The sequence below is a fragment of the Scylla paramamosain genome, chromosome 14, assembly GCF_035594125.1.
Source record: "Scylla paramamosain isolate STU-SP2022 chromosome 14, ASM3559412v1, whole genome shotgun sequence".
Lineage (NCBI taxonomy): Eukaryota > Metazoa > Arthropoda > Malacostraca > Decapoda > Portunidae > Scylla > Scylla paramamosain.
In genome coordinates, this window is record NC_087164.1 from 25,474,923 (window position 1) to 25,491,111 (window position 16,189).

General features: G+C 44.1%; 2 protein-coding genes across 21 annotated transcripts in view; one reads left to right on the forward strand and one right to left on the reverse strand.

Annotated features, from left to right (window-relative positions):
* LOC135107073 (uncharacterized) overlaps positions 1–16,189 on the reverse strand; it is a 64,556-nt gene that overhangs the window by 21,275 nt on the left and 27,092 nt on the right. The gene's annotated exons all lie outside the window — the stretch shown is intronic.
* LOC135107071 (uncharacterized) overlaps positions 6,670–16,189 on the forward strand; it is a 30,751-nt gene continuing 21,231 nt past the window's right edge. Inside the window, exon 1 of the mRNA XM_064016685.1 lies at positions 6,670–6,871. Within this exon, the coding sequence (XP_063872755.1) occupies positions 6,848–6,871 (24 nt within the window). The 5' untranslated portion in view covers positions 6,670–6,847. The remainder of the gene's footprint in view (positions 6,872–16,189) is intronic.

A 16,189-nucleotide genomic window follows, 5' to 3' on the forward strand; every position in this document is an offset into this window, starting at 1 on the left:
TGCGTAAAGCGTTCAATCAAACATGGGAAAATTAGAGTAGTATTTCATTGCGTTCTTGTGATAGAAAAAGATTAGTGAGTGATACCTGCAGTGCCAGATTGTAAGTCAGTGAACGCCGTGACATCACACGACGCCGGACAGCCCCAAGGAGTATCCGCTACCACAGGGACAGTGCGGAGTCTTTGAGAACATGCTACGCCCTTTAAGAAAGGTCACGTCCTCGGCAGTGAATAGCCCATACCTATCTCCACAGGTGGTACCCTCGTAAATAACCTGTGACCTTATCAGGATGCGGCGTTCTCAGCAAAAAAAAAAGAGAGAGAGAGAGAGAGAGAGAAAAAAAAAATCCTACGAACATGACATAAGTGTAGAAGGAACGCCTACGGGAAAGAGAGAAAAAAAAAGAATGGATGTCATATAACGTTAGACTCAGTTACTGCAGAAAAGAGCTGATGCTAGCCTAATGTGTAAGGAAGGACGAACAAATGTGCTGCCAATGCTCTGAACGCCTTAAATATTATGTAATGGCCAGATGCTTTGAAACTTTTAAGTTCCCGAAAAAAAAAAAAATACAGTAAGATGAGTTACAGATATTTTATGAAGAGGACATAGCCCATTTGAAAAAGTATTAGGAGAGTCGTTCAGTACCTAAGTGAGCCACACGTAGTAAGGTGAGGGAAGTGAGCAGCTACACGCACGTCTGCAAACACCTACGTAACAGTGCAAGATGTTTGAGTATAGCGGCACCTCAGAACTATACTATACTATACTTTATGGGACACTTTCTGTGCCCTGAAGCTTCCTGGTCAGTCGCCACACTAATGTTTTCGGAACAGCCTTGGCTTGAGTTATTTCTTATGGCTAGATATTTAACTTGATAATTAGTAATAATAACATTTCATCAAACAAGTTTATTGACTGGTTGATTTTTCAGTTCTCTAACATATCTGAATTATATACGAGTATATTCCAGTTCTATTACAAATTTGACTACTGACAATAAAATTTTATCTTCTGAAGCAAAATACACCTGCGCACATGAAAAGAACATACACCAAAAAAAGAAAATTAAACAAAGAGACGCCCCATAACTAATAGTCAGTGTGTTCTTCCAGATGTAACTTAAATATTCCCGCAGAGATACTTGTCCAAGATCATGATCGTGGATGTTTATTTTGACAAAATGCCAACCGAGGCGTAGAAAGTGGTCTGCTTGATTCTTTACTTGAGCGAAAGGCTCTGAGGTGGAGTGGACATCCTGAAAGTCAAGGTGATGAGAATGATCACTGCAGTGTGTCCATCTGACGGTGGGTCTTCATGAATGATACTTGTATTACACAGAGGTGAAGAGGGAGTGAGTGAAGAGGGGGATGCTATTGGAACACAAGAATGGCGTGTTCATGTCAGAATATATACTGTTCCAAAGAAAGAATTACGAAGCTACGAGTAAAATACCAGTTTATATACATATCACGGGATCACAACGATGCCAACAAGACACTTTTGCAATACTGCGTCTGGAAAACACAAATCCTACCTTGATATTTTATAACACCTTGAACTGGAGCAGTGTCTCCAGTGCCTTCGTTACCTCATTTCCCGCCATGCGTCGTGTGAGTCATGCACGCTCAGCCTTGGGAGAGGCACACCGAGGCGGCAGGCGTTGCTGGGAGTGGCGACGAGCCCAAGGAAATGCTCTTCATTAACTTAATTATTTGTACGTGCACAAGCACAAGCAGAGGCTGGCCATCACGGGAAATATATTGGATAGAATAATAACTCTCTTGCTTCACCTGTATAATCACACGTTTGTATGACTTTTCCGGCGAATCTTTATCTTCAGACTCCGCATATGTGACTAAAATAAGCTTCTCTCTCTCTCTCTCTCTCTCTCTCTCTCTCTCTCTCTCTCTCTCTCTCTCTCTCTCTCTCTCTCTCTCTCTCTCTCTCTCTCTCTCTCTGTCTGTCTGTCTGTCTGTCTGTCTGTCTGTCTGTCTGTCTGTCTGTCTGTCTGTCTGTCTGTCTGCCTGTCTCTGTCTGTCTCTCTGTCTTCTCGCCGTGCGTGTGAGTCTCAAACTTACACTTCCTGTGTCCCTGAGTCTCACACTGACACCTTGGTCGCCCTCATTTTTACATGAATGAGTCTGCAGGACTGAGGGGCACGCCAGGCTGGAAGAGATCTGCTGGGTGTGGAGGGAAAGGGGAAGAGCTGGGGAGGCTGGAAGGTTCAGAGCAGGAAAGCTATTGAAAGACAGTGAGGCTGAAGGGTGACGGATGGAAGAGCTCTGGTGGAATTGAATGAGGAAGTCAGTGGCTTTTACATATGGGTGAGGTGGACACTGAAAAGCGGGGCGGATGGAGAGTGTAAGAGGTGTTAGGACTCTGTGAAGTTATGGGCTGCAGGAGGTGGCGGTGTGGATCTGTGAAGATGGGGCGCTGGTGTTGAGGTATCTATTTGTGACGCTCAGATCTGTACCACTTTTATTTTTTGTCGTGACTTCCTTCTGACTGCATTGATGTTGAAGGATATCTTACTGATGGGGAACACTTCCTGCAAGCATCATGTATTATCACAATGAGCTTTATCGTTTTATATTTTTCTTTCTCAAATTTTTTCTTTCTCAAATTTTACTATCCAGCGTAAGGAGTCGGGTCAGATAACAGAACAAACACACACAAGCAGTTGAAAGAAAATAATAGTTTCAAGTGAATCTTTTCTGTCTCTTTCTGTGAACACCCGCCTTTCCTTCTTGCTGAATGTTTGTTTGACCTCTCTCTCTCTCTCTCTCTCTCTCTCTCTGCTTCACAAATTTTCTTCTCAGTCCATGCTTCACAAATTTTCTCAGTCCAGCTTTTACTAATAAATCTAACCTATATTTCTCAACGCATTTAACCTACCAGATGAACAACTCGGCCAGACAGGAATAATTCATAGAGAGAGGACGAAAAGTGCTTGACTTCTCGTATTTTTTAGGTTTTAAACTGAGCATTGAAACCTTACATTGTCCGATGCCTCAAAAAACTCGACTCCTTCATCTGCATACTCGATATAAATAACACAGCTCCCATGAAGAAGAGTCATCTCCAAATCTCCTTCAGTATTTTCCCCCTCTATTTCATACACTAATTTTATACAGGGGCTTTATCTGTCCTTGTATGAAGTGTACGGCTCACATATAGGTGGATTCCACTCACAAAATTTAATCAAATATGGTGTGCCTAAAGCTATCGTCTCACCTCCCCTCCTTTAACTGTCTTGAATTTCTCACGCTCTGCGCAGTCTGGCTTCTAGCATTTTTTCTGCCTTCTGCCGCTTGTACCGCTATCTTTATGGTTACTGCCCTGCTCAACTTTCTAACTGCAAGTCTCCTCCTTTCTCGTCGTCTGTTTTGTTCACCTCACAATACAAGAATTAGCCAGTGTTCTCACTCGTTCATTCTTTCACCGGAACTCTGGCTCATTCTGTCTTTCCTGAATTATCTAATACCAGGTGAGATTCCAAAGAGTATCCATCACCTACAGAACTAAGGACAAACCCTGCAGGACTCTTTATATACAAACTTTCATGCAGTAACAAAAGTATGGGAATTTTATATATGTCTGGTTTTTGTAGACACTGGCCAGCCTCCTTTTGACGTATGTAGGAAGAAGAAAAGATAAAAAAAAAAAAAAAAAAGACGGGGAAGACAATGCCGTTCTCGAGGTGACACGATTGTCTTCTTCATTACCTTCATGTTGAGTTCTAGCCACTCATTGCTTCCAAATGTTGCGAGAAACTCAGTATTACAATGAGGTAAGTATAACTCAACAGCATAATAAAGGCCCTGCGATATTATTCTCCCGTAAGTCAACTCAACCAGACCAAGAATCATGTACTGTCCCTCAGAATTACTACCTCTATTATGCTGGCAAGGGCGCTAACTGTCAGTGAGTATCATGCATCCCTACCAGCTGACTTTTCAACTTGGTAAGCATTATTGAGGTTCATGTGTCATTGGATTTCAATGTACCTTCTGCATTCTTGTGCTTCTGCTTTCCTTTAACTGGTCTATACGAAATTTTGATACTGTTCATGTTTACTCTCTTATGCGACGTAACAAAGCCTTCCATCACCAATAACTGTCATTTACAGTTTGAGTTAAGCAAGGAAGTGCGCCACACACACACACACACACACACACACACACACACACACACACACACACACACACAAGGATGTTTAGATATTTAGCTACTGACCACATATTCAATAATCACAATCTACGTCACAGATGCAGTGTTTATTGAACATGAATTGGTAATAAATAAGACTATCGTATTACACGTTGTATTATACGTACAAACCTGCAGTCCTCTCTGTTACCAAATAAACAAAATAGTTTGATTTGACGTGAGTAACTTAGATATGGAAAAAAAAATTGTGTTGACGTGTTAGTGAAACTTAAAGGATGTTGCGAAGATAATGAGTAAACACGATTCATAGTAACTCAAATAGGAAAGTGCCAAAATCTAACTTAATATTAAAAAAAACATACAATATAAGTTAAAAATGTAAAAACAAAAGAGGTTTGTTAAATGAAGCAGAATGCTCTATGGCGTATTAAAGTTTCAGCGATTATTATAAAACTAAATACTAAAAAAATCACTCATTAGAAAATAATCTAAAAAATATGTAAAATAAAAGCAAAATCATCAGTACTTTGACAATATTAGAAGATGAGCAACTTATATGAAATTATTAGTGTGTCTTGCCACTGCTTGCTGCCATGGGGTAAACACGTGGAGGCCCAGCAGTGCCTTGTTGACGAGACAAGACCCTACCACGTGCATCTCCCCTTGTACCTCTCCACACACACACACACACACACACACACACAGTAACTCACATCACCTTCACCCATGCAGCCTCTCGCCCTCACCCACGCCTACTTTTATTACGTGTACGTCCACCTCCGCCCCAATCGTGCGCCCTCACCTGACCCCGCCCACCACACGCCCTCCCGCTATGGACTCCTCACTATATGTATACATCGACACCCACTCACCCATCCACCCACTCACCCGGACATAGGACAAATCTTCATAGTTTTCTTTTTTATTCATGTCTATAACATATTCTTAGCTTGCAAGGACACACACACACACACACACACACACACACACACACACACACACACACACACACTACAAATGAATAAAAGCCTGATATTTCTGCATTTAATTGATGGATGAATGAACTAATTGGATGGCTGAGTGATTGACTAACTGGCTGACTGAACGACCGACCAACTGACTAACTAGCTGGTTGGCACACTGACTAACTAGCTTTCAACGCACAACACACAGTAACACCTGCGTGGAGTGAGGTGCATACAAGAGGCAGATAATTAATGAAGGCACACGTGGAGGCTCTGTTCGTAAGGATGTCAATGCCGGTGACAGAAACTTACACAGGAATAAGGAGGAAAGTATGAAAGAAAACATAAACGAAAAGAAGGTGATAAATTTGGCTGGGGGATTAGCGTTAGGAAAATGGCAATAATTGAATAATTGTACTGGGGAGAAGAAAATCATGAAATTGTAAACAAAAACAGAGGGGAAACTATTAGGAAAAAATAACACTAGGGAAATAACAGCAGTACAATGAATATATTGGAAGGAACATGCAACAGATCTCGAATACCAAGAATATTAATGAATTAGTACTGCCAGCATTACCAATACATCATTTCCTCTCACCTGACGTCCAGCAGCCTTAAACTAATGTATTTTTGGGTTTCATTGAACTTCATATCTTACTGTATTCAAGGAGGAGGAGGAGGAGGAGGAGGAGGAGGAGGAGGAGGAGGAGGACAACGACGACGGCGATGATGGTAATGATAGTGATGATGATGATGATGATAATGATGATATCGAGGAGGAGGAGGAGGAGGAGGAGGAGGAGGAGAGGGACAAGGAGGGCGCGAACAAGAACAAGAACAAGAACGAGGAAGACGATAAATGACTACGATAACGACGACGAAGACAACAACGAGAATAACGAGGATAAAAATGAGACGAGACTGAGAAAGAGAACAAGGACACAGACAGAGGCAAGGGCGAAGAGAACAATGTAGTCCATCTAGCTGGTCTTAAACTGGAAGGGTGTTTTATAGCAGAACCCCCCTTCACCTAACTCTCCTCCCGTTTTTTGTTCCTCTTGTGGGGTTACGAGAAACGGTCGGGAGGGATCGGATGTGTGGTTGTTAAGAAATAAGAGAGGATTAGAAAAAAAATGGTCCACAGTAGAACGTTAGGCAAGATTGCTTTCCCTCCTCTTCACTACCACCACCACCACCACCACCACCACCACCACCACCACCATCACTACCCACTCTACGACTACCACTGCTCCTCCCAACAGGGATTTAATTGAAGGTAAATTTCAGAGTTCAAGAATGCAACTGTGTTCTCTCCCTACCGCCCCCCCCCCGCCCCCCGTGGATTCCTGTCATGTCTCCGAGCTTAAAGAAGAAAAAACAACTATACAACATGACGCACCCCTTCCCAACACAAAGGAAGAAGTAAGTGAGTCTGCGAGGGCCAGAACGTGACTCAATGCATTACCCATACGTGACCTTTACCTTGCCACACAAAAAAAATATCAATCGCCTTAATCTGATCCATTTCAATACGTGTCCACGATCTCCGCTATGCGTGCACCGTCTCCAAGGCCATGCCACACCTGCTCCACCCCGGAAGCAGCGGCAGCAGCAGCAGCAGCAGCAGCAGCAGCAGCAGGTAGGGGAGGAGGGACGTCTAGAGCAGGGTAGCGGCTCAGTCCGCGTGTGCTCGGCTGGGCGCCAACATGAGAGGCTGGCAGACAGTGTGTGTAAGGATCCCTTTGGTGTTCACGTGTTCTGTAGTGCTTAGTGTTTCGCAGTGTTATGCCGTGCCCTTTGCAGTGGTTGTGGAGTGTGTGAGTGTGTGAAGCGAGCTGAGATTGGACTACTGTCACCGAGGTTTGAGCAAGCGTAGAGTCATCGCACGTGTGGGGGTAAGGTAAGGCAGCGACGCACGGCACTCACTGACGGAGGATGCTCACCTCAAGTAGAAGCTCGGGGGCGTCGACCAGTGCCCTCACCACAGACAACTCACGGCCCAACAAGAGGACTGTTCCGGAGAGGCAGTGCAGCTTATTTTCGTAGAACTGTTCCTCTTGAAATGCTTGAAGTGACAAGCTCGCCTCTCGTTTCCTCTTGTGTGGCTCTACGTATACTTGAACACGCCCTGTATCTAAGTCTTTTTAATTCCTTATTTTTTTATACCTGTACTTGGATTACTTGTTTGCCTTTTCCTCACGTTGGCAGAGCGGGAAGAGGCGGTGAGGTAAGAGCTAACAGGATGGATACACTCGCACGTACGTAGTAACACCAGTACCGTTCAGTGAAAGGGTAAATGGTGCATGGAAGCAGACGCAGAGTGTTTTGTGGCACAACAATCATCACCACAGCCATTGCAAACTACAACTGTTGACTTTGGTTTTGTTATTCACATCAAAATAGACAACCAGGAATTTGTAAACGTTGGTAAAATTATTTGGGACTCTCTCTCTCTCTCTCTCTCTCTCTCTCTCTCTCTCTCTCTCTCTCTCTCTCTCTCTCTCTCTCTCTCTCTCTCTCTCTCTCTCTCTCTCTCTCTCTCTTTGTCTCTGTCTCTTGCAATCAGACCGTCCTTCCTTCATAAGCCATCAAGCACCAGGGATGTGATGGCTAATCTCGACATCATCTTGACATCACAACGCTTCCTGAATTAGCCAATAAGTCAATTCTGGTTTATTTCCTTCTATATAACGCTGGTTTATTTCCGCCTATATAAAACATTTCTCGATGTTATTCTGCTACACTGCGGTTATCTAGTATTCATTATTTCCACTTTACTATAGCTGTATGCTGTATAACTAACTCCCCATCCCCCCCGGCTCAGAAGTTAGTGCATTTGGTCACTCGTTCCGTCAAATTTTCGAATGCGTGTACCGTTCCTGGAGGTTGCTGCTCATGTTGCTGTTCCTTGTCATGATAGTAGTAGTAGTAGTAGTAGTAGTAGTAGTAGTAGTAGTAGTAGTAGTAGTAGTAGTAGTAGTAGTAGTAGTTGTTGTTGTTGTTGTTGTTGTTGTTGTTGTTGTTGTTGTTGTTGTTGTTGTTGTTGTTGTTGTTGTTGTTGTTGTTGTTGTTGTAAGAGTAGTAGTAGTAGTAGTAGTAGTAGTAGTAGTAGTAGTAGTAGTAGTAGTAATAGCAGTAGTAGTAGTAGTGGCTATGAGCGGACAATACGGTGTGAGGCCAGGCCGTCCCTCCAGCTCCAGGGACGACGACGACAAGAACAACAACAACAACAACAACAAAATAACAACAACAACAATAACAATAATAATAATATTCAAAATGGTCATCACCGCTCACTTCATGGAACTGGATGCCCATTTCCACCCACACACACACACACACACACACACACACACACACAGACCACCTTGCTGTTCCTCCACCTCATTTAACTCACCCCTCATAATAACAGCTACTCAGTATCAGTCATCATCGCCTCCACGCCCACCGCTCCTTTCCCCGTCCCAGCACCTCCCTATTATCTCCCGGGCCACCAAACGTCACGAGCCCAAATAGAAGTTTTTCCTGTAAGAGTGCCATTATTTACCTGCGACGGGCACCGCTGCCTACCCTGGCCTGCCCTGTCCCACCCCGCCCGCCTCACTCAGTTCTCGAGGTTGGGCGAGTCATGGCGGGAGAAATCGCTGCTGTTACTCGGGGTCATGGCGCCGCGGGTTACCTCCGTACAAACCTTCAATTAGTGCTACTTTGACCATTACTGTCTACTGTCAGGAGAGGTCGAAGATTGGGACTTTCATCATTACGAATAGATTCAGTGCTGTGCTTCTGGTGACATCTGGTGTGTGTGTGTGTGTGTGTGTGTGTGTGTGTGTGTGTGTGTGTGTGTGTGTGTGTGTGTGTGTGTGTGTGTGTGTGTGTGTGTGTGTGTGTGTGTGTGTGTGTGTGTGTTTTTCTAAATTTCCTTCACATTTCCTTCTCGTCATTTCAAGGTCCTTACTTGCCCCTTTACCTTCCCTTCCTATCCTTTGTCATTGTGCCGTGATGCATCGTGCCATCTCCTCGTCTTCTACTAAACAACTTCGTAGTGGAATTGACACTCCAAATACAACCCTGCCCCGCCCTCGTAGCATCACGCACCGCACGCCTCCCTCTCACACGGCAGTCACATGTACAACCTCCCCGCACCTCAAGCAGCCAAATATCACGGACTCCCTCTGTTAGCGTTCTCCCTGCAGCCGAGCGTGGCAGGTTGGTCCCAGCCCCGCCCCGCCTCACCTCATTGGAAAGGACAAGGTCACTCGTGTTGGGCGATGTACAGTTACCCTTCACTAGCCAGCCCAGCCTCGGCTGTAGCCTCCTTACGGCCCCATTCCTCGTCCTTGTCCTACTCCTCTACTCTCGTGGATCGTTCGTCATACAACCACAACCCTGGAATCGGACACGTGCATGGGATGGCGAGGAGTGGATAGCCCGAGTACTGGTTAGGGCGGGACAGGAGCCTACATAATTGGGCCGGGGTTACCCGACGGGCTTGTGACCTTACGACTTGCCACGACCCTCACCCGGTCTTACCCCCACGCCCCTCTCCCTGCTTCCCTCACGACCACTCTCACTCTCGCACCCTCAATGGACACGTCCGGTCTCCATTACTCTTACTTTTGTTAGAATCTCACTCTTAAAGCACTAGGAACTGTTACAAACACTATGCATTGTTATAAAGTTTTTAAAATGTTTTAACGTCAAGCTGCGTCCACATTTTTTGTACCATTAAGTTTCCTTCAATAATTCTGTTTATAACATAAGGAATATCACGTGGCGTTCCTTTGCGTCCTTGTCTCCTGTGTGTTCGAGCTACTGCCTGGAGGCCACAAAGTTCGACAGTCCACGAGAATAAACTTGTGGATCCAGTTCCGTGCACACTTGTTCCCGCGATGACAGGTGTTCATGGACCACGCCTGGCCTGGGGCGCGGCAACACACGCCCGCCAAGGATTCCTCCATAGCTGCACGCGTTGAAAGAACTTCCTAAACATGTTTGCCTGTTCTGTTTAATCCCGATCCCAAGTGTTCCGTGTTTGCTTGACTGAGTCTTGCCCGAGTTTTTTTTTTTTCTTCCACGGCCTTCTGTTCTTCCCTTCCTTACTCTCCATCTTACACACCAATGGGTCTTTGTGTCGGTGAGCTTACAAGTAACACAACATTGGAATGTAATTACTAATTTCCTCAATTGAAAACAGCGGCATTTCTCTCTTTATCGTCTCTATCACACACACACACACACACACAAAGAGAGAGAGAGAGAGAGAGAGAGAGAGAGAGAGAGAGAGAGAGAGAGAGAGAGAGAGAGAGAGAGAGAGAGAGAGAGAGAGAGAGGGGAGGGGAGGATCAGGTGGACTGATAGTTATAGCTATAAAATCTGCCACGCTAGCGGCGCGCCCACGCCCGCTAATCCAGCACGGCGGCAGCCACTGGCAACCCCGCCACGCCTGTAGTCCCGTTGCCGCTGCCACACTCGTGCATCCCGCAGGCGGCAACTGCATTTTAGCTCTCACTTCATAACTACAGCCATGAGGCCTCGACCCCTGCCCCGAGGGAATCGATTAGCCATCAGCGTCCCTGAAGTTACTTCCACTAATTTTGTCCGACCCCTGTTGGTAGTCTGCGTCACGGTGCGGGGTCACGGATCATCCGGGGTCAAGTTTGTGTATATGCAGGAAGGTGGTGCGGGGGCGGGGTGGAAAAAGAAGAAGAAAAAAAAAAAAACACACCAACGTGATGGGGTGAGGAGGGCGTTTGCCTCCACACCTGCGTGAGTTAAGGATGAGAACAGTAGCAGCGTGTGATGCATACTAATCGCGGGTGTGGTGCGGGGGGCTATGGGAATCGCGGTGATATTCCTTCCACTGGTCGCGTCTGACAGATGGACAAAATGTTACATAAGGGCGTTAACTAACATTTCAACCACCCGCTGCTCAGCACCACGTACGTGGGCCCAAACAAAACCTGCGCACCCTCGTGGACTACAGTTTCTCGTCCTCGGTTTTTGGTGCCACTGCTGACTCAAGAAGCATGTGCGTTAGAACAAGTGTCCTTAGGCTGTTCTGTCGGGGCGACTGAGCAACGAAGAGCGATGCGACATCCATGAGCATCCCTCGCTAATTCTCCCTCGACGCTCTAATCTTCTTATGTCTTCCACGTACGTCACGTCGTGCTTTATGAATGAAAAAAATGGCTCTCTAAAGCACTGCCTTGGCAGCTCCCTATCATTATCACTTACAACGCCAGCATAGCGATCCAGCGCACTAAGTCTTGCATAAGTGTCCGTGAAGCCCATCACGTTTTGCTGTGAGGCTGTGAAGGGCCTGTCAACGGACAGAGTCAGCTCCTCAATGCCTTTATTGGTAGTTTATGCCTAGCTGATCACCCAAAGCAGTGTTGCCAACTATCCGGAATATCTGAAGTAGTTCACCTTCGCACCCACCAAAGGAAAAAAAGAATCGTGGCAAGTATAAGCGTCACCTGGGGTATGTTTTTTTTTCTTTTTTTCACTTCCCTCTCTACTGAATTCCGAGGTGAACAAAGACTGGCGGCTGGTCCTGCGTAAACACAAGCACGTGGACTAGCGCTATGTACACAATGCTACAGACGATTAATTACACGGTATATATAAACAATCTCTCTCTCTCTCTCTCTCTCTCTCTCTCTCTCTCTCTCTCTCTCTCTGTGTGTGTGTGTGTGTGTGTGTGTGTGTGTGTGTGTGTGTGTGTGTGTGTGTGTGTGTGTGTGTCTGTCTCAATAGATCTGGGGTTTTCCATACTCTTATTTCAGAATCAGTCTCTCAATAATAAGGGAAGGGAGAGCATGGAATGTTAATGAAAGTGAAAAGAAACATTCCAAGGATTGCTTCGCTACTTGCCCTCCGCATCACCGTCACTGGTGCTGCACCACTCACGTCCATTCACCTGAGTCGTGAACACAGGTATGAGATTTCCACCTGACAGCCATAAGAAGTAATCTATATAATAAAACATACACGATTATGCATCAGAGCAGAGAACACGACAGCAGCGAACAAAGGAAGGGAGGGCAGCGGGGACAGAGGGAGGGCGCGCTACAAGAAGTGGTCGCGGTTCTTTTAGTCTCCTTCGGCCAAGGGGCGAGTGGCGTCAGACGTCCTTCAGTAAAAGTTCTTGACGTTTACTTTTTATATCTTCGGATGTATCGATATTTGGGACCAAGGAGCACATGCAAAGTATTACAGTGCATTACAGTTCCCCTCAGTGCTCGGAGAGTCCTCTGAAGCACCCTGTCTGCAGAATTCTTCCCTGGACGTCCAGTCTGTCAATGCCCAGCAGGATGGTGCGTGGCCTTGTAATCTTCAAGGCTGCCTTTGATGGACCAAACCAGCTAGACCCCGCCCAGACCAGTCCAGTATTTTGAATCACCAGTGTTGGCGGCAATTTCTAAATAGTTTTTAAATGTCATCACTCTTCTATGTGAAGTAGTTTTTGAGTGAAGATGGTGGAAGAGATACACGTATAGCAGCGGCGTAAGGCAGTAGCCAAGTATCCGCGTAAACATATAATACTACCGCTTCCCCGACAGGCACCCCAGTCACACAGGTCCGCCACACCACATTCACTATCATTCTGAAATTGCATTCCTGCATTTCAGTGTAAGCTGGCTGGTACGAATGAAAAGCTAAATAAATAAAAACTCGTTACTGATAAGAACAACTATTATATTACATAATTACAAAATATTTTTTCTTTCTTCTGAGAAAACCTTTCAATTTAAGACATTAAATAAGTAAGACATTACAAAGTACGGGAAAATTAAGGAAAACTGAGAAAGAACTTAAGAACACACGAGAAAATAAAGGAAGCTGCAAGAAACCATCAGACCTACACGTGCCAGTCCCTCTATGAAACATACCTACCTATATCCACCTATCATCCGTATCCATAAACTTGTCTAGTCTTCTTTTAAAGCTCACTAATGACTCAACACTAACAACCTGATTACTGAGTCTATTCCATTCATCTACCACTCTATTTGAGAACCAACTCTATTTGAGAACCAACTTAACTTTTCAAGCTTGAACCCATTATTTCTTGTTCTATCCTTGAGAAATCTACTTACGTCACCCTTATCATATCCCCTATTCCACTACAAGAATGGAAAACTACTAGACTCTTGAAAGCGACAAAGCGACAAAGGTGATGACGATGACGAGGGTAGAACGATGCAATATTGGCGACTGCACTGGAGGAAACTAAAGAAAATAATTTCTTACCACGGTGTGTGTGTGTGTGTGTGTGTGTGTGTGTGTGTGTGTGTGTGTGTGTGTGTGTGTGTGTGTGTGTGTGTGTGTGTGTGTGTGTGTGTGTGTGTGTGTGTGTGTGATCATTTACCTAAAAGCACTCAACTCAAGGACGTGACAATGATAAAGACTGCGAAGTAGGAACAAACCGTGAATACGCAAGCCAACAGTCACAGCCTGAGTGCGTAAGTATACTCGCGTGCTGTCAAACCGTATGGTAGTTATCATTCCCTTATTTATCTCAACCTGTGTGTCAAACTTGTCATCTTTATAAAACTAAACGTCACTGATTGCTTTGCGTTAAACGAAGCTGAGTGTGAACCAAATCCAACTGCTTAATTTCTTGGACACTCTTATTCTGATATTCGAACATCAGCTGCAGAAATGTGACCGACAGTGCAGACAGTGGGCACTTTCCTTAGTCCTTGAAAAGAAGTGTCAGAGAGAAAAAAAAAAAAAATAGACGTAGTTCAAGGGCATTACTGGTCTTTCCCAAGCAACACCAACTTCATGGATAACTTTAAAATATATTGAAGTCGTGCAATGTTAAGTTATATTTGAAAAGACTTCACGGCCGCCATGAGCCAAGAGATTATCATTAATGTTGCTGTTGTTGTTGTTATTGTTAAGATTATTTTTGGGGGAGGCGAATAACGGCAGCACCGAAATGAGATTAAATCAATTAGTATTTCCGCAGGATACACACCTACCCACCCACACCCACACAGGAAATGAACACATGAATGAGAAAATATCCTGCCTTACCGAAGGGAAAGTGAACATAGTCATCTTATATATTACACACGCAATAAATATATAAATAAGTAAATAAATAAATAAAGAAAGAAAGAAAAAAGAAAAAAAGTAAAACAAAATGCATAAAAGATACACAAAAAAACAGACAAAAGAAACAACGCAAAGAAACTGCAAATAAAATCAAGACAAAAAAAGTAAAATAAAAAAAACGCATGAATAAACGGGAAAAAAGACAAAAACAATAAACAAACACAAAACATACACACGCAGAAGAAAAAAACACAAACAAATACGAACACACACACACACACACACACACACACACACACACACACACACACACACACACCAGAGAACCAGAATAAAAAAAATAAAAAAAAACACACAATACCAGTTGGAAAGAGAAAGTGAGATGACTTGCCCTTCTGGTGCTGTAAAACGAACCTTCTCTTCCTCATCCCCGCCTTCCTCAACTGACATCGCCGCTCCCCGCCCCGCCACGCCCCCGCTTCGCCCCGCCTCGCCCCGCACGGCCCCGCACAGCCCCGCCCAACCGCAGCACATTTATTTATTTATTTTTTTAATACGATGAAATAAATGTATAGATATTGACTGCAGTTCTTTTGTTGCTCAAGGAAGGTTGTAATTATCGGGACTATTATTATTGCTGTTTTTTTCTTTTTTTTTCTCTTGTGTGACGTAATATATTCAGTCTTTTCTGTACATGGTGACAAGTTGATGAGCTGGATTGAAGCTTTTTTTTTTTACCGCTTTTAGTTGAGAGGAAGCTGTGATTATACGGGCTGTTTCTTTTTTTATTATTTCTTTTTTCATATAGTCCTTGGCCAGTCTCCCTTATATAAAACATGGTAATCTGTACGTGAAAGTATGGTTTGCGTGTATAAGTGAAGTCAAGACCATGCATTAACGACCGGATTGTATATTGATGAGTTTGTCAATACGTAGTTGAATGTAATTAAGTCACTGAGCAGACCGGTTGATGTAGTTCTACTCTGAGTATTGTTAGGTTAGGTTATGATAGGTTAGGTTAGGTTAGCTTATGATGTGTGAGTCGTAGGTTAAGTTAAGTTAGGTTATGATGTATTAGTCAGTACGGTAGGTTAGGTTAGGTTAGGTTAGGTTAGGGCAGGCTATGATGAAGTAAAGTAGGTTAGGTTTGGTAAAGTTAGGTTATGATGTGTTAGTCGGCAGGTACTAGAGCTAAGTAAGTCTCTGAACAAGGGAAGGTGGATGTAGTTCTCGATAACAACAGTCAATGCTATAATTGATAACCTTGCTACGTTTTCTTCTTTCTGATACACCTGATATGAATGACAATAACAACGAAAACAGTAACACGAGAATTCCGCAATATCAGCCCATCAAGAACGACTGTAATGACCGTTTTTTCTTTTTTTTCGCTCTTTTTCTTTTTCTTTCTTTCAACTCAATGATTTGCGAGTATTCGAGCGAAATTTCGTCGACTTGTGGTGATTAACTTATGTGAAAAAAATAACTTACATTGCCTGAGAGAGAGAGAGAGAGAGAGAGAGAGAGAGAGAGAGAGAGAGAGAGAGAGAGAGAGAGAGAGAGAGAGAGAGAGAGAGAGAGAGAGAGAGATTAGGGGACATGATCGCTTACTACGCTGTCGTTATGTCCATTAGAAGCTGCCTGCCCTTGAATATAGAATGTATGAAGGTACGGAGGTGGCATCTAACCCACATTCTCTCTCTCTCTCTCTCTCTCTCTCTCTCTCTCTCTCTCTCTCTCTCTCTCTCTCTCTCAATAACTAAAGTAACCTTGCCTTGTTTTCATAACACAATGACTAAAGTAACCTTGTCTTGTTTTCATAACAAAGTCATATACATCTCGTTATATCAACTGGCATAAAGAAAAAAAAATGTTAAAACAAAACAGCTTTTCAAGCAAGAGAGTCGACCGCTGCTGTAAATGATCAGCGCCCGAAGTGATATGCATCGTATTATTTCCTTCATGTTTGGGACACAAGA